The sequence below is a fragment of the Branchiostoma lanceolatum genome, chromosome 4, assembly GCF_035083965.1.
Source record: "Branchiostoma lanceolatum isolate klBraLanc5 chromosome 4, klBraLanc5.hap2, whole genome shotgun sequence".
NCBI classification, from domain to species: domain Eukaryota; kingdom Metazoa; phylum Chordata; class Leptocardii; order Amphioxiformes; family Branchiostomatidae; genus Branchiostoma; species Branchiostoma lanceolatum.
The window spans coordinates 19,640,173-19,665,912 of NC_089725.1; the positions used below are offsets into that span (position 1 = coordinate 19,640,173).

Here is a 25,740-nt window from a genome sequence, read left to right on the forward strand (position 1 = left end):
TGCACGTGTGGATGTAGCCTAAATGCGGGGTGGCTTTATGTTGAACAAGAAGGTTCTTATGACGTCAGGTCTTAACCTCCTTGGGTTGAATTGTGGAAAGCTGGGAAGACATGGGAAGAGCGCTGTGTCCACAGTACACATGGTAACGTTACAGGTGGTGTTTTTTTGTACAGTCTAACGTTACGGGTATCAAACTATCAATCCCACAAAAACACACCCGTTCATCAAGTAAACGCAACATACTTGAAAAAAAGAACATCCAAGTACGAAAAACAAACACCAGGACTAACGTTACAAACGCAGTCTAATATACGCAAATATGTTATCAAAAGCAATAAATGTGTCGTAGTTATCAATACTCTCGCATGGTGGCGCGGCGCGCCGACGACGGAGCGGTGCCACGAGTTCAGTTGTGAATCAGTAACGTTAGCAGTTTAATAAATGGCAAATCCACAAGCATCATAGATCTACGTATTGGGATAATTTGAAGCTTTAATCCAACACAAGAATTTCATGGTGAGTCAATTCTTGTGCTGGATTAAAGCTTCAAATTATCCCAATATGTACTCTACCAACACAGATGAGCCTTCATGCGAAGCTTCATACGTATTTCGCTCTTTCTCATATTATGTAAAGACCACAAACATACATGAAGTTGATTTTGAATATCAACACTGAAGGAGACCAGTTACTGGTCTATCAAAACCCTAAGTGCATTGAAAGATCGCAACTACCAAGGCTCACAAATCTGCAAGGACGGCCTTGGAGAATGATCTCTTCACATCATCGGTCAAAGAGTTATGGCAGTTGAGATTAATTTGAGTCTTGGACTTGGGGGCTGTACCGGGAGCCGATGATAACGGTACCCATTCAGGAAGATACTAGGATGCATCAATTTGTGAAACTTTGACCGTGTCAATGGCATCGCATACGTCATTTGATGAGTGGTCCTCGTAAGTGTGACAACATCCGGCGATAACATCCCGGTATACAAAGATTAGGTAATCCTCATGGCTTCTTACTAGTATTTGTCGAACTGTTCTCGTCCATCTCGCTCGTGGCACAGCTGTGCTCTCTTATATGGAAGCTCCACTCCGTCCACTAAAGGAATGAAAACAAAACTCTTTTTAAAACAACAACTCAGCCGTCATATTTGTGACTTGTCACTGCAGCTCGTGTTTCTTCTTTAGCGTCCTGAACGAAATGGGAACATTATACAAAATGCGTGCTGCACGATAACATACAGTTAGCTGCTTGGTGTTCGAGGGGTTGCAATTGAAATTCAAAATGTTTTTCAGGTTACAAAGGTTTTGATGGCATTTTTGTTTCAGTTAGAATCTAATAACTGTTTCAGAAATTATCAATCCAATGCGACGGATGGGCCAAACAGGGGCAAGGCACGTCATGTGACTTCTGTGTGGCAATATTTTACGCGTATGAAATTCCGACAGCATTCTCATTACCGTTTTCAACGTGGGAAGCGAAAGATACCGCTTGACGCCGTAGCTTATTGCAAAACTGGTTCTGAATTTTCTCCTGTTTGCGGGCCGTCCTCTTAGTACACCTGCCGCCGTCGCACCTGCGAACTTGATGTTGCCGCAAAGACTAGTGGGTAACAAAATGGCGGCCGAATTCTGATGGTTCATACCGTATATAATCTCTTTACGTTACGACAGGTCGAACCACTTTTACATCCTTGAATTATTTTTGATCACGTATCAGTCAATTCTCGTGAAGCAGGGGTTTCCGATTGCCATATACAGCTGGTGTAAGGGGAGGTAATGGAGGAAGTATTGTGACACAAAGGGCCGGAACTCCGGTGCGGAATCGTGTTGCATGTTTGCGTGCTGAAGTTGACCTCACGGAGACGCGGACGACATTTGCAACAGGTGAGTCACGTTAGAATCTTACACACTGTTCACTCACGTGGTGAACATAACTTGGCTAACTGGATAAAGGGTGCCACTTTACCAATGATCGCATGTCAGTGTTCGTGTGGATGTTCGCAGTTGTGTGCGATAAATTGTGCAGCTGGTGACAAACATAACGGTGCCTGGCCGCTAGTTCCGGACAGGCCGACAGTACAATGTTTTGCCCCATATGTCATGTTTCCTTGTAGCCAACACTGTACGGCTTTTCCGTTAGGACTGAGTCATTTCCATGTCACAGAACCGCAAAGTCACACTACCGCCCGTTTTTACAACATGCCATCTCTTTGCTTGTAATCAAGATCACAAAATATGTGTGCTTGTGTGTAGAGAAGGGGGAGGGGCGCCAGGCGCTCCAGGTCAACGCAAATATAACGTGGCGTTTCTGCTTATGACAGACGATGTTTTTACTATCCTAGACGAGACGGGGAACAGTAGGAAATGTGACAGACCCCGTCAGTGTCTGAGTAAACATCATCACCACGCATTCTTGACGCAGTCATCCCGGGAAAACCCGCCGTCCTCGCGCCCACTGATTAGTGCGTAATCATGGACCGTCCGACCAGACCACATCCGGTCGGCTCGCACGCCGGTACAGACAGTAGAACACTCGCGCCAGGACAGGCAACACAGTTCGGCAGTAGCCACGGCAGATCGAGCTATTTTCAGGTATGGACGATAGTGTTGACTTTTACCATTCATGTAGTCACATTTACCACTATTTGTTCCTTTGAGTCACATTCATGTCATGTCATAGGTGGTTACGTTACATATGGTTATATTATATTCACTATTTTGTTTACAATCTAACGTTATGAGGAAGTTGAAATAATGCTACACCACACTAGTACATCATATATTTGATAAAGAATGTTAATGGTTAACTTTTTGATGTGACAGACTATAATACAGATCTGTATATCAATGATTTTGTATATTGTCATGTTTTGATTCAAAACATTTTTATTGTTGGTTACTCATTTAGCTGTTGTGTTCACAATGTAAGTGCTAACCTTACAGTATTGAATTCAACTGTCAGAATGTGTACCTACTTCTCATTTGGTCCTGTGTCAGCCCTTCCCCTCCCTATATAGGCTATATCATATGTAAAAAAAAATTGGGCTGTCAAATGATTGATGATTGTAGATCTACATTCTGTCAATATTTTGAACCACTGATTTCCATAACAATAATTTTCACAACTTGTTGTTAATATGATTAGGTGTTAAACTGTATATACAATGTACTAGTAATCTATTTATATTTATGGTGGTCTCAGGTGCTTGGTGGGTCACACCTGATTTAGGCCATCCCTAATCAGCACATTGGACTGGGAAGTCTCATATTGTCATGCAAATTACTGTATGAATGATGATGTCATGTTCCTTGTTTTGTATTGATGCTGATACAATAATTCAAAACGAGGTAGGAGTACTTGGTGTCCCTTTTGAGGACAATATTTGGCTATCTATGGAACATGTGCTCTGGCTTGTTGTCATTATTGTATGAAAAAAACAACCAACCAATTTTTTATTCATTTTTATGATTGCCAAGATTTGTAAATAACACAGCAGTGGGTGTAATTGCATGTCTTGAGTGAATCAGAATACTGATCAGTCTTTAGGGGGTTGGTGCCTATTACATACTGTCAATGGGAATTCATGCACAATAGGCTATGAATAGGTGCAAGGGAAACACCTGCAAGGATAGAGTGGAGCATTGTCTTACATGTTTGTTCCTGTTGTAAGAAGTCCTTCACTGGTGTCAGTATCTGAATCAGTGACTTGGAACTCACAGGTGTGGAGTTACAGTTTTGTACATGGTACAGGTAAGATAACAGCAGCAGTTGTCAATTAACTGTCTCTTGATCTCTTTGGCTCTCATGGTACATGTAGCCACATCTGCAGGTGTAAAGTAACACCATGGCACAGTACTGCATGAATGTCTTATGTTGGCTGAAGATAATTGAATAAGCTGCTAACATGGAGATAAAACATTGGGACAGAAACCGAAACAGTTGGTGTAGAGCCAATGTCAACGCCACATGCCAAGAAGAGCATGTTTTACAACATTGGCACTGCACTGACTGAATCATGCTCCTACTGAGTCCTAGCAGCCAGCAATTGTGTAACACAGGCTAGGCCTTGAACTATTCCTCACTTGAATTTACTTTGCTGTTAGTGTTGTTTGATTGGCAATTTGAGATCAATCCACCTGTAGGTGATATGGTGTATTTTCTCAGGTCATGGTTGTTACAGAGTGGTGTGGTACTGTTGCTCACTAGTTGTTCATTCAAATGCAGTGAGTCAGTCTAAAGAGTGGACAGATCATCACTTGCCATTGAAAGTGAACCTTACATTTATAAAGGCCAACGTCAATAAGATGAGCTGTGTCTATACTTAGGCGCACTTTAGACCTACAATGTTATAAGGTCGTACGATCATCGTCGTAAGCGACGGTTTTCTTTAGACACACGGTCAGGAAATATCATGGGACCCCCGCGGCGCAGAATTCCATTGATGTGCGCGTGTGACTCAAAGTGAACTCTTGCGCTCAAATTCAAAATGGCGGGGGAACCGCTTGTTTTCGTCAAAAGATTAAGCTTTTCCTGACTTTGCAACAACTGTTGCCCTGCAGATGAGACGTTGAGAACGGTGCTCAACAAAGAAAGAGATTGAGGCTGGTACAGAGACGGACGGGATTTAACCCGAGTTCGTGGCCGCCGCCGGGGATGTCCCGGGGATCGAGGAATAGGGGCATACTAGAGAAGTAGCCACTGGTAGCAGGGCGTCGCGCCGGAATACTAGTAACCGGTTTCGGACGAGAAAAATATGTTTCCATTGCTAACTGCATGCATATTTACAAAGAAAACGATAGAAACTTTCCTTCCCGGACAGGAAACAGCACGCTGTAGGCTTATTAGCATATCACCCACTTCCGTCGCCGGCGACGATTCTTCTTTAGACGAGAAAAACACAGCCACAGGCCCCCCCGCTGAACGTCGTGCGACTGGGTCCGAGGTGGTCGCACGACATTTCGAGGATTTCCCGTTTATTGCCGTCGTACGATTGTTTTGATCGTCTTTAGACGGCCAAAAAATACCGTCGCCGGCGACGTCGCCCACGACGATGATCGCACGACTCTAAAATGTCGTAGGTGTAAAGAGGCCCTTAGTCCCTTGTGTTTGGAGGTAGCAAGGAGGTTAAAGTAATTGGCCATGCATCCGGAGGAAACTAAGGTGAGAAGGTTCCTGTTCTGGCTGTTGTACAGCCATCACCACCCACATGCACTGTTTTCAAAACATCTGTGTTGATGTCTGTCAAATCTGAAAGCAGAACAAAACAAAACAGAGGAAAGCAAAACAAGGATGCTCATTGTTAGTCAAATTTGAAAGCAGAAGAAAACAAAAAATCTCATCAGTAAGAAAACAAGGATGCTTGCTCATTTGTCTTGTTTTATGAATAAATGATGGCTGAAAAGGAAAAGAAATATTTTAGCAGAGCAGCTCTGAGATTAATAGGAATTGAAGTGAAACCAGATGAAAGTTAATTATATATTCCTTAGAATAGTTTCATGTTTTATGTGTTGAGAGGAGTTGACACACAGCCTTATTTCATGTTACAAAATCTGCCCAAGACTATTAATCCAAAGAACCTTACATGCAGCTGTTGTTGTTCCTGGCAAAGTCTGCTGGCATCCTCCCAAGACTGACAGAGAATGTCCTGGAGGCTTCTTCACCTGGAGCTCTAAGATCCATGATGCCAATGTCATAATATCAAATCAGACCCCTGTAGGCTGTAGAAAAAGTCTTCGGGAAAGACAAAATGTTTAATGATAACCCTTTGGTTAGTTTTGACTCATTAGTCCAACAACCAGAAAAATCCTGGGTTTATACAGGGATATCCCTCAGCTGCAGCCTCAACAGGAGTGGAGAATAGACCTTGTATTGGATGACTCTTTAGATTAAATGTTTCCTGTTGCCAAGATGCCGAACCCCATTGAAACTTTCCGGATGGTCCAGGAATAACCTACGAAGGATAGAGTACAAGGCATCAATTCATCAAAATAACAATGACCTTTGGAGGATAGGGTATCAATCTTTACAGCCCCCCTGAGAGCTAGTGAAATTTCCCTAACTTGGCTATAAACATAACTTTATTCCTCCATCACTGTCCCCACACAAATACATTAATGACCCATCCCTAATGAGGTTCCCCTGTGCCTGTGACTTGAGCCTGTGCCCAGATGGAGTTGGCTAGCTGCAGAATCAGCAGGACATAATGTGTGCCACCTTGGCCAGTGGCAGCCAGGGGTGGCTCTGAGATCTGCCAGGCATTTGGGCTCTCTTTGCTATAGTTGTGTAGTCCTTCTTGGATGATAGCTTGGAGAAAATGGAGTCTTGCATTGCAGAGTTGGACAAGGTCATTTCAGTAAGTGTCAAATTTTGATAGATATGATTTTTCTTTATCTGTAGAGGGAGCTGATAGCTTGGGAAATTTAGCACAGGCCATTCTGTTCTCCTCAGGGGGTACAATGGATGTTTTCTTTTGAGTGTGGTGTGTTTAGGGATGTCAAGTTTTGTGTTGGGCCCAGAGGGTTCGGACTGATGAACACTACAATGGGAATTATAATAATGTCAGCGTGTTGCTTGTTTGGTCTCATTCTGGAAGAAAATTCAGTACCCCCAGATCTTCAGTATGTAGAGTACTCTACTTTAGCTCATTAATAGAGAAAGCTGGCAAAATTTACTACAGAGACCAGTTGGCAAATTTTCCCACTGTAGCTTCAATCAATTTTTTCTACCCTGTCTCCCATAACAAAGAATGTGGTGTTTGTTTTGGCCAATATAACAGCTAGCAGAGTGGTGTTGTTTCCTTCCTCTTGGTCTTTTTCAGCTGTTCTGCACTGTTCTTCCTTGGTTCTGGTTTATTTTGATTTTCTGCTCTTTTACAAAACCAACAGAGAGGATCAGAGTCAATACTACCATTGTTGTACAACAGAAGTGACCAGGAAGTCCCAGGGGTCAGCCAGCACAGTGAAAATACCTAGCACATGAGGAAAGCCCATATTATATAGCTTACGTCTATTTCACCCAGCTGTATTGGGTGGTCAGTTTGATTTTTCAGTTTAAAACTCACTAGGCACATGTACCACCAATGGCAGCAGACATGACAACTGGACAGGTAGTTATGACATAAATTTTGGGACTTCTGCTCCTGTTCTAAACAGTTTACCATTGACGAAGATGTGAATAATACATGGTGATGAATGTTTTATTAACAGATGCTGAGTGGCATAGCTAGTGACCTGGACATCATGCTGCAGGACCTGTGCAGTACCTACCCTTTCCCTGCTGGCCAGGGGCACACAGACACAGCAGCACCACAGCCCCCCTCCCCCGCTGGCCAGGGGAACATGGGGGACAACTTCGCTCCCCAAGAAAACTGGTAGGTAACGTTACATGTGATGATTTTTTACAAGTAGTAATTCTATATCTTTGTGATGTTTCAGATTTCTGATTGGGCAGTACTCCTATCTGACAGACAGTGCTGTAGGTCAGGAATTAGTTGAGGATTACCAGGTTTCTACTGAAACTCATTAAGACCACCTGCTCCGGATAAATCACATATCTAACATAAGTTGCTGAAAGAAGAAGAAAAGGTCTCTACTACTAGATAAGTGTTGTCACACAGTTGACAACTCACCTGGCTCTGATTATTGATATTTAGTTTCCCTGGATATTATCTAAAGATTGCAAGTATTGGGTTTATGTTTCCTAATGCTTATTTGGAATAATTCAGATGTTAACCCTAATACCTTGCAGTCAAGTTTCTAATACTACATGCCACTAGACAGGTATGATCATAAAGATTATTTTCTGTCTTTTGTATTTTAAATTTTTGGATCATGACTCAAAAGCTTGTGATCATGTTCCAAAAGAAACTGCCCCTCTCTCTAATCAAACAAAGGACATGTGCAGAAATAACTTTTTGCCACATTGTGTTTTTGTTTTCTTTATCCTACTTTTGATCTGGGTGGATTTCAGCTGGATTCAGGTCAAGATGTCCCAGATTTGTTGTATGTCTGTCTTCACAAATAACACCAGATCCTCTGGGCATATCCAGTTTCAGTTTTCCATATGTTGTGACTGATCAGCCCCCAGACCTAAAGCCCTCCTCAACATTCACCTAGTTTATCAGGGGGTTGCGGGAGAAGTGTGTGCATTTTCACCTCCTTAGTCCAGTAAGTCTGGTTTTAAATCCTGCCTTCTGTACTTGTCCGCACGCCTTGGTGATAGGTGTATGTAATCCAGCCAAAAATTCCTCCCTATCTGAAAATTCCTGGAATTTCCTGTGTCTGTAGGAAAGAAGAAGGAAGTCCCTGCCGCCCTGGTGGGACCAGTGGGAGTCCAGAGCAGGACAAGGGTGAGTAATGGACGCCTCTGTAAATATTTAGAAAAGATGGGAGATAGGGAGTTGTACTGAAGAACATTTCCAGGTGACTTGAGTTGTGTGTGTTGTGGTAGTTGCTGATATAAGTATTTAGACATGGTGGATTGGTGATACTGAAGGAGGTGGCTGGCATGTGTTAGGTGACATGGAAGTCTTGTCAACCTTTCTGCACATGCCAGGATTGGAACAGCTTCATCAACCTGGAGTCAGAGCTACCTTACCCATTAGGATATCTTTTTGAAAGTTAGAAGTGTTGTCAAAGATTAAGGAGTGTCTGGATCTTAAGTTTCAGTATTAAGAAAGGGGGAGGAAGGAGATGGTGGGACTGTGGGAGAGAAGTCTAGTCCTTGGAATTCAAAGCTGACAGTAGAAACCGCAGCCAGCAGCGCCACCTTGAGTCAGAATTGATGCAACCCAGCTTGCAATGATTCATGTTTTAGCTAAATTATTTGAAAGAAAAAATAGTAGTTTTGTAATTAGGAACAAGGCCACAGTGCCTGGAGCTGTTGCATTCCCAGCGCCTTTGAGGTGAAAGCCCTGACAGGCCAGGAAAGCCAGGAATCCCTGGAGAAGCAGTTTTGGTGTTATGGAAGGCTTCAACCAGTCAGGAGAAAACAAGCTCACGCAAACTTATCAAGCCCTATCAACTGACTCAGTTGTATTCACGACTACTCCGTTATCTTTGCTAACCCTACAAAAGTAAGAATGGTAACCCATGTGGTTTTACTGTGATGAAAGGTAATGAGTTCCTGGTGAGGGGTCATCCAGCCTGCTGACATTCCAAGAACCTAGTAATTCCTGATTGTGCATGCCAATCCTCACCTAACCCCTGGGAGGTAGGGGAAGTCATCTGATATCCTTGGGGTAGGACTGCCTTATAATGAACTTCAGTGGGATTATGTGACCTGAATAAGAAAATACTCGATCCTTTGAAAAGAAAAAGAACGTGAGCATGAATTTTGAACTTTCACAACATTTGAAAAAGGTGTTAGGTACAGGCAAGAAAGGATAATGTACATATGTATGGAAAGTTGGTACAGTCAACAGATTGTGTACTTTGTATTCTCCTTTCCCTCACCTTTCTTGTAAAATTTTTTGGAAAATTATGTTTATGTCATACATCCTTTTTATTTCTGTTTTCACAAGCTTTCCCCCACAATCTTGTCTGCCACGAACAGACCCTTTTCTTTCATGTACGTCAGTGCTTGTTATTGAAATACCCCAGACTGTGGATAATCTCTTGTTTGGGTTATGCAGAAAGCCAAGATATTGGGGTTAAGATATGTTCACAAAATTCTCCTCTGCATTTTTATAGCCATTGTTTTTTTCCCTTGTGTGGCAGAAATTCCCATCAGGACATATAGGTATTATTCAGGAATGCTTTGTTCCCCTTTCTATGGGAATATTAGACATGGTTGTTGAACAGGGAAAGCTGATAAAGAAACCAGCTTGCAGCTGCTTGCCATCATGTACAACACTTAAATCCTTTGTTTTCAACTGTATAGTAAGGAACAATACAGGAGTGCATGCTCATTAGATTGCTCCTTTGTGTTATACTACAAAAAAAGTTAAATGCAAGAGAGTTTATCAAGGAGAAGAAAAAGTATTACAATGACATTACCTAGTAACTGACTTTAAAAAGGGACAATGTGCTTTTATCGATACAATGCTTAGATCCCAATAGTGAACAAAGCCTAGATGGCAAAACTTTCATAAAGCTTGTCAATGAAATGTACATGGACCATGTGTACCACTATATTATAAAGGCCAATAGAGGTGAGGAAACAGTCAACACTACAAATTAGATATAAATGAAAAGATTTACAACTTCATAAAATAAAACGAGAAAGAATCTGGCCAAACATTGATTTATGAGGCACTTTTGAACTTCCCAAATCCCCTCTATGTTCATACCCAGCCAAAACAAACCCCTACTGACCTACTGAAATCCTAATGCTCAGAATGTATGTATCCCAGCTGCTACAATGTATACATAGCAACTTGTATATGGAGAATGCACTGCAGATTAACATGGGCAGGCATAGGCAGTATTTGTCTTTGCATGAAATTTACATGTACATGTAGTACAAAAGCATCCATGTTTCATTTGTGGATATCTTCAAGTTCGCATTGGCCATGTTGACTGATTGACATATTGTGTGACGCTTTCAATAAGAAATTTTTGTTAACCTCACGGCATTGCTAAAGACTGTATAAAGCCATTATTGGTCTTAGTGAAGAAAGTGTTTGAATACAATCAATGCCTGAACCACTGATATGAGTACAGAGCTCTGGATAACCCACAAAAAATAGCTATGATGGTGAATAGCCCAAACTGGAATCCAAAATTCCTACCTTACCTGGGCGAAAGAACTCTACTCTCAACTCTGATTAGATTAACCCTGAGGACAAAAGTGGGGACAAAGGTAGACAGGTGTGCCATGCACCTGTGTTTGAAACAGACATGATTAACTCATCAGTAATGTCCCATGTCACCTGCTAATTGTCCATTGTTCCCTAATCTGTACCTGCAGGCATTTCAGGTTCTGCCTTATTTCCTAACAGTACTGGTGGTTCCTGGAACAGGTAGTGGAGATGATTCACTGTGGACTTCTTATGGAAATTATTTAGGTCATATTGAAGAACTCTACAAGAAGCTAATTTTTGTGATTGTTTGGGATGAGCAAGGAATGTCATGGTGACCATTAAATAACAGGTAAACAGACCTTTGTACCCTCCAGACAGGTCTGGGCAGGGTGGTACCATATGGTTCCTAAAAAGTGGAAGACTGTCACATTAGTGTTAATGGGATGTCAATAGAACAGACTTGGCAGTTGCCTGGAACAGATAAAAGACTGCACTTCCCCCCTAAAAGGGCAGAGAGATCAAATTAACGTTCCATTGGTTCCGTTCTAATGATAGAAAAGATTGTATTTCTCAGTCTAGCCTTTGTGGGCGTCTTGACTTCTCTTATCTGTCAGGAAGAGCTCAGATCTCTGCATCTGGTAACTTTTATCACGAAGCAAAAGTACCCGTTATCCAAACTATGGTAAAATGTTTCACTAGAAACATTAGAACTAGTGAAGCATTGCAGCATTAGTTCAAAAATGGTTTGGATTACCAAGATAGTTAGTACATGCTGATGTAGCCACTATAGTATAGTGTTATGTTTTTTTCTGAGACTCTTTGATTAGAACTGAACAAGAGAATTTGTAATACAAGTGTACTTGTACAGTGCTATAGTTTCTTATTATTCTCTGTTTATTCTATAATATAAAACTACGATCAGTATGGCCCTCCCTAACCCTCATTTCCCCAGCTAGCCAAGCAGAAATCCACCTGTGAGTCTAGAGAAGAATGCGAAATCCCCAGGGTATTCCTCCCACCTGAGCCATTGACCTTCAGGGGTCATGATAGGTCGGGTCCCATCATCCCTGATTAGATCAGATTAATGACTATTTATCCACCCCTCCATGAATCCCTACATGTGGTCCCTTGCAGCCATGGCTGGAATTTGGCGAGGATATCATGATCCCATTGCTCCCAGGCCTGTCAGAGAAAAATCATCTAGACATGACAGTCCATGGGAAAAAGACCACACATGGAACATGCTGACGATAATACTGAGCAGTGCCACTAACATATTTCAAGTGCAGATGTAATGTCCTCCAAAATGACATATTGAACCACAGCAGCACATACAACTTATGCCAGTTATGGGTCACTGGCTTGTGTTATTGTCTTTTACATGTTTCTTACATGTATAATGAACGATTAGGAATGTAATTTATATGTTGATGAGATTAGATATGATTTTTGTAAAATTTCTATAAACATGCCCTTAGAATTATTGTGATCAATAATAGACCTGTCAGCGCTGAAAAGACACATGGCATGTTGAAATATACATCATTACCAGTACAGTTATTAATGCTCATGTGATGCCACTAAAAACCACAGACAGTACCCACATGAGTCCAGATGAGTAGACAAAGACAGAGTATTAATAGCAGGGTTAGGGCCTCTTTACACCTACGACATTTTAGAGTCGTGCGATCATCGTCGTGGGCGACGTCGCCGGCGACGGTATTTTTTGGCCGTCTAAAGACGATCAAAACAATCGTACGACGGCAATAAACAGGAAATCCTCGAAATGTCGTGCGACTACCTCGGACCCAGTCGCACGACGTTCAGCGGGGGGGCCTGTGGCTGTGTTTTTCTCGTCTAAAGAAGAATCGTCGCCGGCGACGGAAGTGGGTGATATGCTAATAAGCCTACAGCATGCTGTTTCCTGTCCGGGAAGGAAAGTTTCTATCGTTTTCTTTGTAAATATGCATGCAGTTAGCAATGGAAACATATTTTTCTCATCCGAAACCAGTTATTCCGGCGCGACGCCCTGCTACCAGTGGCTACTTCTCTAGTATGCCCCTATTCCTCGATCCCCGGGACATCCCCGGCGGCGGCCACGAACTCGGGTTAAATCCCGTCCGTCTCTGTACCAGCCTCAATCTCTTTCTTTGCTGAGCACCGTTTTCAACGTCTCATCTGCAGGGCAACAGTTGTTGCAAAGTCAGTAAAAGCTTCATCTTTTGACGAAAACAAGCGGTTCCCCCGCCATTTTGAATTTGAGCGCAAGAGTTCACTTTGAGTCACACGCGCATATCAATGGAATTCTGCGCCGGGGGGTCCCATGATATTTCCTGACCGTGTGTCTAAAGAAAACCGTCGCCTACGACGATGATCGTACGACCTTATAACATTGTAGGTCTAAAGTGCGCCTAAGGGTGAGGTTTGGGGCAGGGTGGGTAATCCCTGCTGTCTGTCTGTCTGCCTGGGTAGCTTCCTGGCCAGGTACACAAGGTCGTACAAGTCACTGTCTTCCTGTAGTTATTCTCTTGTAGGTTGGAACCCGGACAGATTTTCACAGTTCTGTTCACTGTAGGGTCGTTGATCTGTATTTAGTCTGCTGTTGACTGCTAAGATGACAGTTTGACTAACAAAAACCAATAAGTGATCAGAGGTCATTATTATCAATAAAGTAAAATCAACACTTCTAGAACAACCGAAAAAGGGAATCATAATCCATGTTTTTGAAAGGCTACTTTTGGATAGATTGATAGATTAACAGATGATATTTTCATAGCTTTATCAAATTGAATTGACATGTTTCTATGAACATTTACTATTAGAATTTTTATTTCTTGCATAACTAATATACATGAGGTAATGTACATCTCACAGGGGCATAGGTTAAGTATCCAAGGTACTTCCCCTAATCCTGGATACAGACTACTGTTCAGCAACTTCAGGCGATACTCAGGTTGCGTAGAGATTGACACATCATGTCCCATAGACAGAATGATACCATCCTGTATTTTGTGTGTCTCTGAGAAAATGGTGTGCTGTTTGTGTGCCTTGTCCCACAAGTTTGTTTTCCTTGAAGAGAACAGGATGTCAAGTTTAAGTGGAAACAGCCCCACCACTCTAGAAGTGACAGGTTAAAAGCAGACATGTCTGGTAGCCTTGAAGCGAACTTGGTGATACATAAGCACCAGTGGTCACCTTGCAGACGGGTGCCCATCAATTGTACTCTATTATCTCCCAAAGTCCCCCACATAGTGTCACAACATTCCAGTCCTGAGAGTATCCTGTGTGCAGTGTTTCCTACACCTCAACATGATGTATTTTACAGGCTCTTGTGGTGATGTCCTGTTTGTCTTTCTCCCTTGGAATTTCTGAAAGATTGTCCTTTTCCTGCACTCTAACAGTGATGACAACAGTACATGTACCTGGCATATACAATAAGAACAATAGAATACACGTCTGAAGCATTCCAAGATATACGCAAGCTATAGCTAGCTGTTGCACCTTATAATGTATCATAATGTGATGCTGCTCCTTTCAGGGCCAATAGTATATACAGAAACCTAATCCCTGTTGGTCACATCACCTCCAAAGTATTCCTTAGTTCAGGAGGTTCACTCCCCTCCATCACTGCCAGCCCAGGGAACACCGGACATTTGTCAGCTGGACCAACCAATAAAGTCTCGACCCTGCAAAGGTTATGAATTTGCAGGGAACTTGAAGCTGATTGTGGAGGGCATAAGGTCTGGAGGAAGGACTTATTTGATAAAACCTTGCTAATACCATCTTCAATATTCCCTCTGGATGTGGAGTGCAGGATAACGGAAAAGGATGAAGATGTGATGATGTTCCTCTGCAGCTGATCAATAGCATTGATCCTTGAGCTTTCACTAAACTAAAGACATAATCACTTTGGCAATCTTATCCCATATAAGTTATTGACCATGCTATGTGGGTATAATGAGCTTCGGACATGACTGAATGCACATCAACCAATGGCTGTCTAAACCATGAAATGTTAGACATGTGCTGCTTAGTTTGCAGCTTGTGCAGTTGTTTCTTGTTGAGTGTTATCTAGACTACCCCTGACACTATCACAGTCTCCCACAAGCATGCAGATATTTCTTCCTTACCTTTGACAGCCAGAGCAGCTGCCAAGAGATATCTATGGGCAGGAAAGAAGTAGAACTTGGATTACTCTCTCGAAGACGAAAGACAAGTTGACATTTTTTTTAACTATGCCGTGGTTGTAACTTGCAAGTTCTTTGTTAACACTAATGATGCACATAATTAAGAGGCAACAATCATGTTTCTAAACCTAATTGAGCTGGGGGTTTTTTTATACACTGGTTGGTGTTTTCTTCCTTCATTGACTTGGCAATACAAAACACCTGCCATGCTTGGAATGTTCCACCTGCTTGAAAAGTAAATGTATATTTCCCCCCTGTAGGGCACAGTGGAACAACCCAGGAGGTCTTTGAACCAGATGATTCCAGGCAAGTGACTGACTTGTAAACATGTAGTACCTTCACCATGTCTGTGTTTAGATCTAGAACTGAGGGGTTAGGTCATCACAAAGATAGGCCAATCCACAGTCACAGTAGGATGGGCATTCTGGTAGGAAACCTCGATAAGTGAAGATCTGAAATTATTGTACTGTAGCTTTATTTGAGTAACTTCCTTACAGTTATAGGAGGGTAAGTACTTAGCAAATGTCTAGCAGCTTTTAAGTTTAGATATTTTATGTTGGAAGAAGTAACGTCTCCTAAGTTGTTCTAAGAACATTCCAGGGTCACTACTTCTTATATAGTGTCTAGTCTATCATACTACTTTACACGTGTACATGCGTTTCATCATTTTTATGAAATTTATGTATGTTTTGTTGTTCACAGCAAGTCTCAAGTTCCGCCTAACAGCCAGGTTCTCCTTACTGGACTCATAGAAGACCTAGAAAAGGTTAGTGTGTTCTCCAATGTTTATCTTCAGTATATACAAAGCTCTTTAGATGGTAGAGTCGCTTCTACAGTCCCTTCGATAGTTTTTACAAATCAAATTTTCTCTGTTGATGGAACCTGATATCCTGTTAGTGTTACCGTAGGTTATGATTTATTGAGCAAAGCTCTGGGTGCACTGTATTGCAGTCTTGGTAGGACATGGTTTCAATGCACAAGTTTTCAGAAGTCAGTACAAAGAAGTATTCAACAGAGAGGTGTTCACATTACTTTGTGGTTTATTGGACTTGGCAGCAGTCAATTAGGGCGCTGTGGCAACAGGCAAAACTACATGTTAAACTGTGAAGTATACTTTAAGGTTCTAACTTCTAAGGGTCTACCTTCATTAATTGCTGGGATGTAGTGTTATCCACAGGAAAAAACATAGCAAGTAGAAAGTTGCCAAATCCGAAGCAAGGAAATGGTATCAAATTTTTGGAAGTGGAAGGTCCTAAAGCCATGGTGGCAGCAGGTTTGTTTATCTTTCACAGTTGACTGAGGGTGCATTTTCCCCAGCCTTCACTAATTGTCATTACTGTGCTAATCTTTGAAAGAGGGTGCACAAAAAGTTTGTACAAACCAAATGATTTGGATGGCTAGCTCCTGCAAGGTTGATCAAGAGTGGTTTCTCTCTCCCAAAGAAAATGCTGGACTTTTCTGGAGTAGATTGTGAAAGCTGTCTACCTACCATCAGTAAACAGATCACTTACTGTAATCACCATTTTCGGAAGTATGAGAGAAGAAATAGAAAGGACTAAAGCTACTTTATGTTGTATATTCTGTATTGTTGATGTAGTCAAATGCTATTTGCGATCTCTCCTGCTGATAATCCCTATTTGTGGTTTTAGGGACTCACTGAAGCCAGGATGTCACGGAAAGGCAGCCTACCCAAAGCGTCCTACTACCAAGTCCCCCCAGCTCTCGTAGTGGCGAGGCACCCACCGTCACCCAACAAGTACCCTCCCCAGGGCAGCACTCATGCCCAGCATCGCTCTGTCACCACGACAACCATCATCCAAGAACAGCCCAAGTACATCAGTGTGGTGGAGAGGCTGAAGAGAACCGACTCTGTGTGGTACCACCCTGAGATGGGCAGAGCAGGGGCGACACACATGCTACAGGGGAAGGATATAGGAGTATGTATCTATCTTGTGGTGTTATGTTTGCAGTCGAGTTGACATCTTCACCATAAAAGGAAGTGTTTCCATTACTGTACAATAAGTGACTATACTAGTACTAGCGCAAACTTAAAATCACCACAAACACCCCTTTTCTCACTACCGGGAAATTAAATCACCGCATTTACAGTATCTCCTTAGACTATGGCGATCCAGAATTGCTAACTAACCTACCTAAAGCTGTTAGCTGATCTTTTCTTACCTGTATAATGCTGAAGACTTACAAGGAAGTCCACATGTAATGCCAGGTGGCAGTCCTCAGGACTTAGTGTTGCTGCAGTGTTTATGTTGAGATCAGACAACTTGTTCCAGCCTGTTTAGTCTTGCAGCTCTCTTCCCTCATGTCTAGTTTAATTGCTTACCTCCCAGTCCTTTCTGTTGTTTTGATAACCCCTTAATGTACTGTAATGGATCCACCCTGTGACCTGTGGTTGTAAGTCAATATTATAGTCTTTGCCAATAGTGTCAAACCTGTGCTTCAAGTCACCACCTCTACATTAGGACCACCTGGCCATTGTCTCCACTTCTTGGTGGTTCCTTAGATGTTTTTTCCAATTCACACAAGCATTTAGAATCCTGTCTATAGTGACCACCTGTCCTCCTAGACCAGACTTTATCGGACCACTGAGTGGTCTTCTTGGGCAGTTGAGGGAAGATCATTGGACTGGCCTTTATGACAAAACATTTATACAGTATATAAAATAAGCAAAGTGAAATATGAACATTGCATTATTACTGTCTGCATATCAGCAATGTCCATCTTGTTTCCAACAAAGAATGTTTCAGACTGTACATAGAAGAGCATAATAAACATGGTCAGTCAATAGAAGAATACATGTCTCTGCTTTGATGATGCTTGTACTTTTTATCCTCCCTGACTCCATGATGCCTGCGTTCTTTCTTGCCTCTGTCAAGCACATCCTATAGTGGCAGCAGTTGAAGCAATGTTTATGTTGCTGACAATAGTCAAAAGCATATTCTAACAGTCTTCTGTTGTCTCCTTTTCAGACATTTTTGGTTCGTCAGGGCACCAAGCCTGGCACGTTAGTGTTGTCATTCCGAGCACCAGAGTCCTTTGAAGAGTACATTGTGCACTACCTCATTGAGAAAACTCCTACAGGTAAACACTACATACCTTTACTGATTTACATTTGTTCCACTTGAAGGTTTGAAAGTCAAAGTAGTTTTGCATAGCTTTTTTTGCTCCTGTTAAGCATGAACACACTAAAGATACATGTGTATGTGTTAACAGTGTAATGCATACAGTGTAGGGAGACTACTACTACTACTAGTAGGGAGAACATGACTTTTATTGTATAAATCAATACCAGTTGCAGAAGCCAGATGCAGAAATTGATCAGTGATGGAAATGTATTCTCCCTGTGGGTATAGATGCTTGAGAATTTAAATGCTGTTTCAAAGTTGGGGATACCCTGTGTTGTTACTCCATGTTTGGTCTCCTATCACATATTGTACCATATGTTGACATCCACGGCAGCCAGTGAAGTTTATGATATTGACCCAACTCACACCCATGTTTGCCTGTGTGCTGCAGGGCTGCAGGTAGAGGGGGCAGAAAGGTGTTTCCCAGATGTCCCCAGTCTGGTAGCACACTACTGCCAGCACAAGTGAGTACACAGTCCACTCTATACTCAATAACTGTGATTGATTAAGAAGTAATGATAGTTTTATTACCAAGATATTGCATTAAGTGCCACCTGTAGATTGAAAGAGTTTGAGTAATAAACTATCCTCAGCTAGCCTCAAATGGTAAATGGGGGGGGGGGGGTGATTGGGGCAAAAGAGCAGTATAGGAATACCCCATTGATATTTTTTTCTAAATTTGTGTTTTCTACGTTCACTATCTTCCCTAACCCCACATTAACCTTGTTTCTGGAACAGATATTAGGCTGTAACATGTCATGTGGTAATGATCTCTTTTCTATAAAATATGTTATTGTTGGTGCTGAATGAGCTCACAAGTCATACCTTGTTTTTCAGGGATGGACTTGTTTCTCAGTTGTGTCTTCCTACAGCTATTGCGCAGGCAAGGACCTACACTGAGCTGGCAGCCATAGCTTTGTTGGGTCCAGGTATGTGATGTTTTGGGTGTGTTTGGCAAAATATTTCAGCTTTATATCTCTGCTTTGATCCCTGTTGGAAATAGGATTAAATGTTACTGTAACCTTCTTTATGTTCAATTACTTTGTTGTAAGGAATCAAGGAATCCGTTTATCACTCAGTCTATTTTCATCTTCGAGGTATATGGCTTTGTTAGTGAAGTTTTGCTTTTAAGATGTTCTGCTGTAACTTTGTAAGTTAGCTCACAAAAAGCCCTGTTTTGTTTCAAAGTCAGAGGATTGATCAAAGGATAGGTCCTGTATGGAAAGCTATTCCCTAACCCCTTCAAATTCCACTCTGGTCCTTGCAGAATTTTGGGTCTCCAAATATCATCAGTCAAAGTCCACAGTTCTACTTGCTCCTCCACCCACGTCCCCTTCTCGTAAGCAACAACACAGACGCAGTGATCCCATCCTTATTGCAAGGTAAGGCAACAATACAGGTCTTTTCTTATTCCTAATATAGTATCATTCCAAAGATGCTTTGATGTTTTCATACTGTATTGAAGAAAAGTGAGAACAATTAAGATGTCACAAACATGGTATTTCAAAGGTCAATAAAATCTTTCCAGACACAAAGCATCCGTTGTAATCTTGTACAACATTAGAAATGCAACAAATGTTTTTTTTTTCTATTTAGTTATTTTACTGTAACAGTTGTAACATGGTGTGAAATATGTCGTGGAAGGTAGAAATTTGTGTTTGTAAGACTTTACAGCAGTCACAGAATTTTGATGATTCATTTTCAGGCCCACCTTGAGCAGCCACAGCAGCCTTGAAGAGTCTCCAAAGACTGACATGTCCTCCAAAAATGTGTCCCTTCTGGGAACCAGTCCACCTCCAAACTCCAACACACATGGGATCCTGGAGGCCCAGCTGCAAGGTAGGAAGCAATCCTAGATGGACAGGAAATGTTTTGTCTTGGTTTTCATGTACTATAATTGTCTTTGGCAGGTAAATATAGTAGCTTACAGTAGACAAACTGTCATACTAAAACCACTACACTGTTCCAAATTGAATGTGAAACATACCTTCACTGTCTGATGGACAAAAGAAGAATGGTAGTTATGATTAGATGACATGTTTTATCAGAAGAATGTCTGAAGGTTGTCTCCCATTGTGTTCAGCCCTGGAGACAAGTGTAAGAACAAGGCCAACAGCTGAGCCATCTCCAACCCAAACCAGCTGGGCATCCTGGGGCTGGCCCCCACACAGTCCAGACAGGAGTTACTATGCAACAACCAAGATCCCTCCCAGCCCCAAGAGGAAGGCAAGTCTGGAGTTCCTGAACCCTGTGTACTTCAGCGAGAACATCCCCCCTCCCACCACACGTGCCCCTCCCAGGCCAGCAGAGTACCAGACTACTACAACCATCACCTCACAGGTGGTCACAACAGCTACCTTGTCATCTTCTCATCACCATGATACAGACAGGAGTGACTCCTCTGTGTCTCTCCCCGCTCCTCCTAGTTTCGCCAGGAGGAGGCAAGGTAACCTTTCTGTCACCAAGGCTGACAGGGACTCCGGCTACAAGACTCCTCCTCATGCACTCTCTGACCAGGAGGGAGAACTTGTGGATTACTCCAAACCAAAGAAGAAACTACTTGTGAACAGTATAGAACAAGAGACGAGCGATCCTGGGGTGGGGCTGTCGGTAGAATCTATCGACGGAGAGGAGACTCAGACCAGCTCGACCCCTTCATCAGGCTCCTACGCGGAGACACAGAGAACTCACAGCTCCCTATCCAACCACTGGTCGGAGTTTGATCCTCTTATGTCCATCCCAGAGATGGGCAGTCTGGAAGATTCTCCCCGGCAGGGTTTGGGAGTGTCCCCAGCTACCTTCCATAGAACACAGGACACTGTACTGAACCAGTCCATACAGAACAAGTCCATGCTGTCGGAGACATCTGATCCAGGGAAGGTGCAGACGTACTACCCCAGGCTGCAGGACAGCCAGGGTAAGGAACCCACCACACACGTGAAAAGGAGCCAGATGTCGTCCTCGGGGTATGCAGAAATTGAGGAAGTCAGCCCAGGAAATGGTCACATCCCAACTCAGGTATGTTAAGCTAAGTTAATTCTTTGCTACTTAGATGTTTTGTCCCATGAAGGGACTGATAGAATCTAAGATGTTTTTTGTCTGTGTAACAGTAACTGCCTAGGGTTTAATCTGTTGAAATGATAGCTTCTCTGTAATTTTGTTCACTGCTGTTTCGTAACTTTCTATGGCATACAATTAAAAATTTTATTTCACTATTTTAAGACATATCTTAACATAAGAATAGAGATATTTTTTGTTTATCACATAAAGCCCTGGTGTATCTAGTTCCAGTGTATGACATGTCTTGTTTTCCCCATTCCCCAGCCTGAGGGCAGCAGTGATGAGGCAGATGATGACGTGTTCGATGGACGCCGAAGGAGCAGCAGAACAATCCTGCCGACCAAGAAGCTCCGGCACAAAGGCAACGCAGCCTTCAAGCAAATCAAAGGTATAACAAACAGACTAACTATGTCTTAAGGGTGCTCACCTGATCCGCCACTCTTCTTAGACATTATCCAGCATTAAGGTTTCTGAAGAATGCCAAAAGAAGTGCTGGATATCTGTTATTGACAAGGAGAGTTATTAATTGTGTTATGAAGGTCTGCAGAGTTATTGATGATGATAATGTTGATTTTTTTATGTAGCTTCTGCTCTGAATTTGAAGAAAAAAACAGGAAGAGATTCCACTACGAAAATACAGGAGCAGATTATCAAGTAAGTTGTCATTATCTCTGTTACAAAAATGTATCTGTATTGGCCTTGTTTTTCTGTGAAACAACTTAAAGGTAAAAGATGATTGTATGCTTTTATCTCTTTAAATACACATGTAAGGAAGTTATCTGTGATGATCTTACAACATGTCATTTTGTTCTCATGAATAGTCAGTACTGACTTTCTTGTAGATGTACTGCAAACTGAATTGAGAGATCAGTACCATTATTTACCAGTCTATTAACAAGTATCACATCTTTGTTGCATGTGTGCAGGCTGGCTGCCAATAAGAACAGCACGTTTGGCCTGACCATAGATAACTTCATCCAGTGTACCCAGGAGAGTGCTGAAACCAACCCTGCTGTCGTCATCAGAAATGTGAGCTCATCTTTGTATCACACACTTACAGATCAATAACCACCGTGAGGTGGGGCTATTTGGTAAATGTTTGATGTAGTTTCCCATGTTTTTGTTTCAAAACATGAGCTATGAGTAACTCTTTATGTCTCACCAACATGAGTATTGTATATGCAGACCTTTTGCTAAGTTTGGCCTGACTTGTGTTCCTTGGACAGGTGCGACAGTTCATGAGTGGGATGAAAAACTACCTGCTGACCCAGGGGGAGGCCAACCTAGACGAACTCATACACAAGGAACAGCAAAAGGTCAGGACATGTATTTAAAAGAGGAAATCTTAAGTTAGTTGATTTTGGTTAATTAGATTTAGAACCCAAAGTTGTCTGTCTTAAAATTTTCCTATGTACATTGTAGTACAATTACAGCCTACATAAATATGGCCTCATAATATCTGTATTATCACAGCATGACCGAAGGAATCCCCTGCCTCTGGACACCATCATTGAAGGTGCTCTGTTTGAGTGTGTACTGAAACATCTCAGGTCGCACATATACAAGTGTTACATCCAGCAATACACCAGGTCAGGAGATCTGGACGTTCTCACAAGAAACATGAAGGCTGCCAGACGTCAAACACCCGAGGAACTTGGAGTTAAGGTAGTGATCATTATTCCCAAATACTTATCCTGTATATTGTTCAGCACTGTTTCTTGATTTCGGAAAGTAGAGATTTGACATTGCTTTCCAGACAATCTGTAGATTCAATAAAAGAACCTTTGCATTTATAGTTCAGATTGTGTTTTAAATGTGCATACATGTCTCTAGAGATTTACTGATACATATTAACATTCTCTCTGTAAATTAAAGGGACCTATTTGTTCTGTTTGACAGGCCAGCATCGTTCCCCCCACTGGGTCCAGTCTTGATGTGATCAGAGATTTCCTCCACTGTATGGAGCTGGAGCATTCCCCACCCAAGAAGCTGGAGTATCTCCTGGCTGCAGTGTCATCCATATACAACAGTGTAAAAGATACAAGCAGCAAGGAGAGCAGCACCATGTCTATGGGAGCTGATGGTGAGTGGGAGGTTCTCTTCTCTTCTGCTTGTGAAAAGTCTACAATCTTGAAATTGAAGTGCATTGAAAGAGAAAAGAAGTTGCAGCTCTAAATGTCCTCTTTCTTCTGATACTGTTACTTCTGCATTCTTGAGCACTGGCAACAAAGCTCTAACAGACCTTGCAAAGTTTTGAATCCAGTAGAACCCATGAGATGTACTGAGTTGAACCGTGTTGTGTTGCAGATTTCCTCCCAGTGTTCATCTATGTGCTGGCCCACTGTAACCTGACCCACGCGGAGATTGAGGCGGAGTACATGTGGAGCCTGCTGAACCCACACCTGGTGAACGGGGAGGGGGGGTACTACCTCACCACCCTCAGTAGTGCCATCCACGTGCTCAAGAACCTGGAGAACACTGAACCAACCACCGGCAGGGAGGTAGGTCATGCCAGAAAGATTGTACTGAATTAAGTAGAAAGGTAGCCATTTTTGCCCACAAGTTGATGAAACGTCTGTTGATTGGAACATCTTAAAATTGTTATGTTTTTCGTGTATTGTTGCGAGTATCCAGTGTGACTAGTGAGTACCCAGTGTAACAACTTGTTTTCTCCATGTGTTGTAGCGAGTACCCAGTGTGAGTGACGTGCAGGGGTTCATGAAGATTGCCATCTTCAACCACAACCACGGCACCATTGTGAACAAGACGCTGCCTGTACGCCAAGACATGACTGCCAAGGAAGTCTGTAAGTTCACATTTACTTTAAACATCTTGCTCATGTTGATATGCATACTCTGATAGAAGATATCATAGAAGCTGTGTTTCAGGTCAAAATCTGTGACTCTGTATAGATCGTTTGTCTTCTTGAAACATGTTGAAACTGACCACTTGTGTAAATCACTGTTGTTTCTTTTTTGTTTTGCAGGTGCCATGATCAGTCACAAGTTTAAGCTGGCAAATCCAGACAACTGGAAGTTGGTGCAAGTAGTAAAAGGAGAAGGCAAGTCTCTCAACCGTTCAGTATTCCTTCATGTTTAAGACTTTTGATGATACATTCAAATTGTTTGCATCATCTGCATGATATAAACAACCTTTGAGTCTTGGCTGATTACTGTGTTTTTACTTCTATGAAATGATGCACTAGTAATATGTAATGAATCACTCATGTTGATTGTGCATTCACTCATGATTTATTCTGCCAACTACATTTATGTAATAATTTGCTTCTGCTGCTAATTTGTTGGTAATTGGGCTTAGAAATAAAGAAAGATACCTAGGTTTATTTGTTATCTCAAGATAAGAGTCTCAACAAGCAACACAATTAACTCTCGGCTGTCATGCCTTCTTACAGAAACACAGATACCAGACAATGCCTTCCCCCAGTCAGTCCGAGCGCAGCTTGCAGCAGAAGGAAAACCCTGCATGTTTGTGTTCAAGAGCAAGGGGTCAAAAGTCATCAGACCAGCTGCCAGATGACATCACAACTTAAGATGATGTTGGGTGCCAGTGCTGGCTCTCAGAACTGTTATAAGATTTGTATAGAAAGCGATGTATTTTGGTGAAATCTTGATCTTTGATAATAACACTGTATGCAGTTTGTACAATTTTGTTTTTTATATGATATAGGAATGTTGCTGAGTGAATTGAATAAACATTTTAGGACAAACTAGCTTGTAAACTTAAGTATCTACCAGTGCTTACAACTTGCCTTCCTGCACACAATATGTGTGTACTCCAGGCTCTTCCATAAATAGGAAAGGCACTGCTGATACTAACACAGTGGCATAATCAATCCTGCATACTGTGGTCTTGATAAGACAACTCTCTTCAGCCCAAGGCTGTACTAACATGCAACACTCAGAATATACTCAAGGGCTAACAAGTATTATATTTTTCAAAAGTTATATGTCAATGTTCTAAGGTGTTGAATTTTTGCAGTATCTACATGCAGTTATGTCCGGTGCTTTTAAAAGGAAGTAGCACTAGCTAGGTCTACTTGTGGAAAGTAAGTCTGAATGTACAACAATCTCAGTAATGCTCTTTGTGGTTTACTCTCAGTATTGGTCCTCAGGTAGCCATATCTGTCCAAGCTACTGTATATGCAAATGTCTAATCTGTTAATGACTGTTCTGTTTCCTTTCACTTGTTGACTTGTTTCTGAAATGCTTTACTAATTTCTACTAATTGCATCTTTCCTCTTCTGTTATAATATCCTCAAGTTATTGTTAAGTTGGATGATTATGTGGAAAAGATTGTTAATCACTAAGTTCTTAAGTTCATCTTGTGAACAGGATGGATAAAGATAAACTGATCATTGGTGCCAAGAGTGAGTGACAGTGTTCATCACTCATCTTGATAATTTTGTATTTATTCACAGATAATTAATAAATTGGTTTATTATTTTCAATCAGATGTACAGCTCTTCAACAATTGTATGAAGTATGTCGAGCCATTTAATTTGTTCATCTGAGATGACACACCAAATCAAGATTTTCTATTGATGCACAAATTGCATGCCAAATAAAGTTGCACTTCTACATGC

The 25,740-nt window shown here is 41.8% G+C and overlaps 2 protein-coding genes across 5 annotated transcripts; both read left to right on the forward strand.

Moving 5' to 3' along the window:
* Positions 1-1,372: 1,372 nt before the first annotated feature.
* Positions 1,373-15,363, forward strand: LOC136433184 (uncharacterized). Of its 4 annotated transcripts, none has more exons than XM_066425105.1 (5): positions 1,373-1,889; positions 2,348-2,597; positions 7,212-7,375; positions 8,292-8,353; positions 14,887-15,182. In XM_066425105.1, exons 2-5 carry the CDS (start codon positions 2,478-2,480, stop codon positions 14,928-14,930), a joined length of 390 nt encoding a protein of 129 aa, XP_066281202.1. In that variant the 5' UTR covers positions 1,373-1,889; positions 2,348-2,477; the 3' UTR covers positions 14,931-15,182. The 4 variants fall into 4 exon arrangements, with proteins under 4 accessions (XP_066281202.1, XP_066281201.1, XP_066281204.1 ...); XM_066425104.1 differs by lacking the exon at positions 14,887-15,182 and adding an exon at positions 15,195-15,274 and having other exon boundaries at positions 1,376-1,889; XM_066425107.1 differs by lacking the exons at positions 1,373-1,889; positions 2,348-2,597; positions 14,887-15,182 and adding exons at positions 3,505-3,756; positions 15,195-15,363.
* A 247-nt stretch (positions 15,364-15,610) lies between these two features.
* Positions 15,611-25,739, forward strand: LOC136433171 (ras and Rab interactor 2-like). The gene is made up of 18 exons (XM_066425084.1): positions 15,611-15,700; positions 16,584-16,871; positions 17,922-18,033; positions 18,469-18,541; positions 18,915-19,006; positions 19,345-19,459; positions 19,783-19,916; positions 20,161-21,095; positions 21,402-21,525; positions 21,722-21,791; positions 22,064-22,166; positions 22,364-22,453; positions 22,611-22,802; positions 23,037-23,220; positions 23,445-23,638; positions 23,823-23,943; positions 24,124-24,198; positions 24,550-25,739. Exons 2-18 carry the CDS (start codon positions 16,602-16,604, stop codon positions 24,672-24,674), a joined length of 3,009 nt encoding a protein of 1,002 aa, XP_066281181.1. The 5' UTR covers positions 15,611-15,700; positions 16,584-16,601; the 3' UTR covers positions 24,675-25,739.
* The last annotated feature ends 1 nt before the right edge of the window (position 25,740 follows it).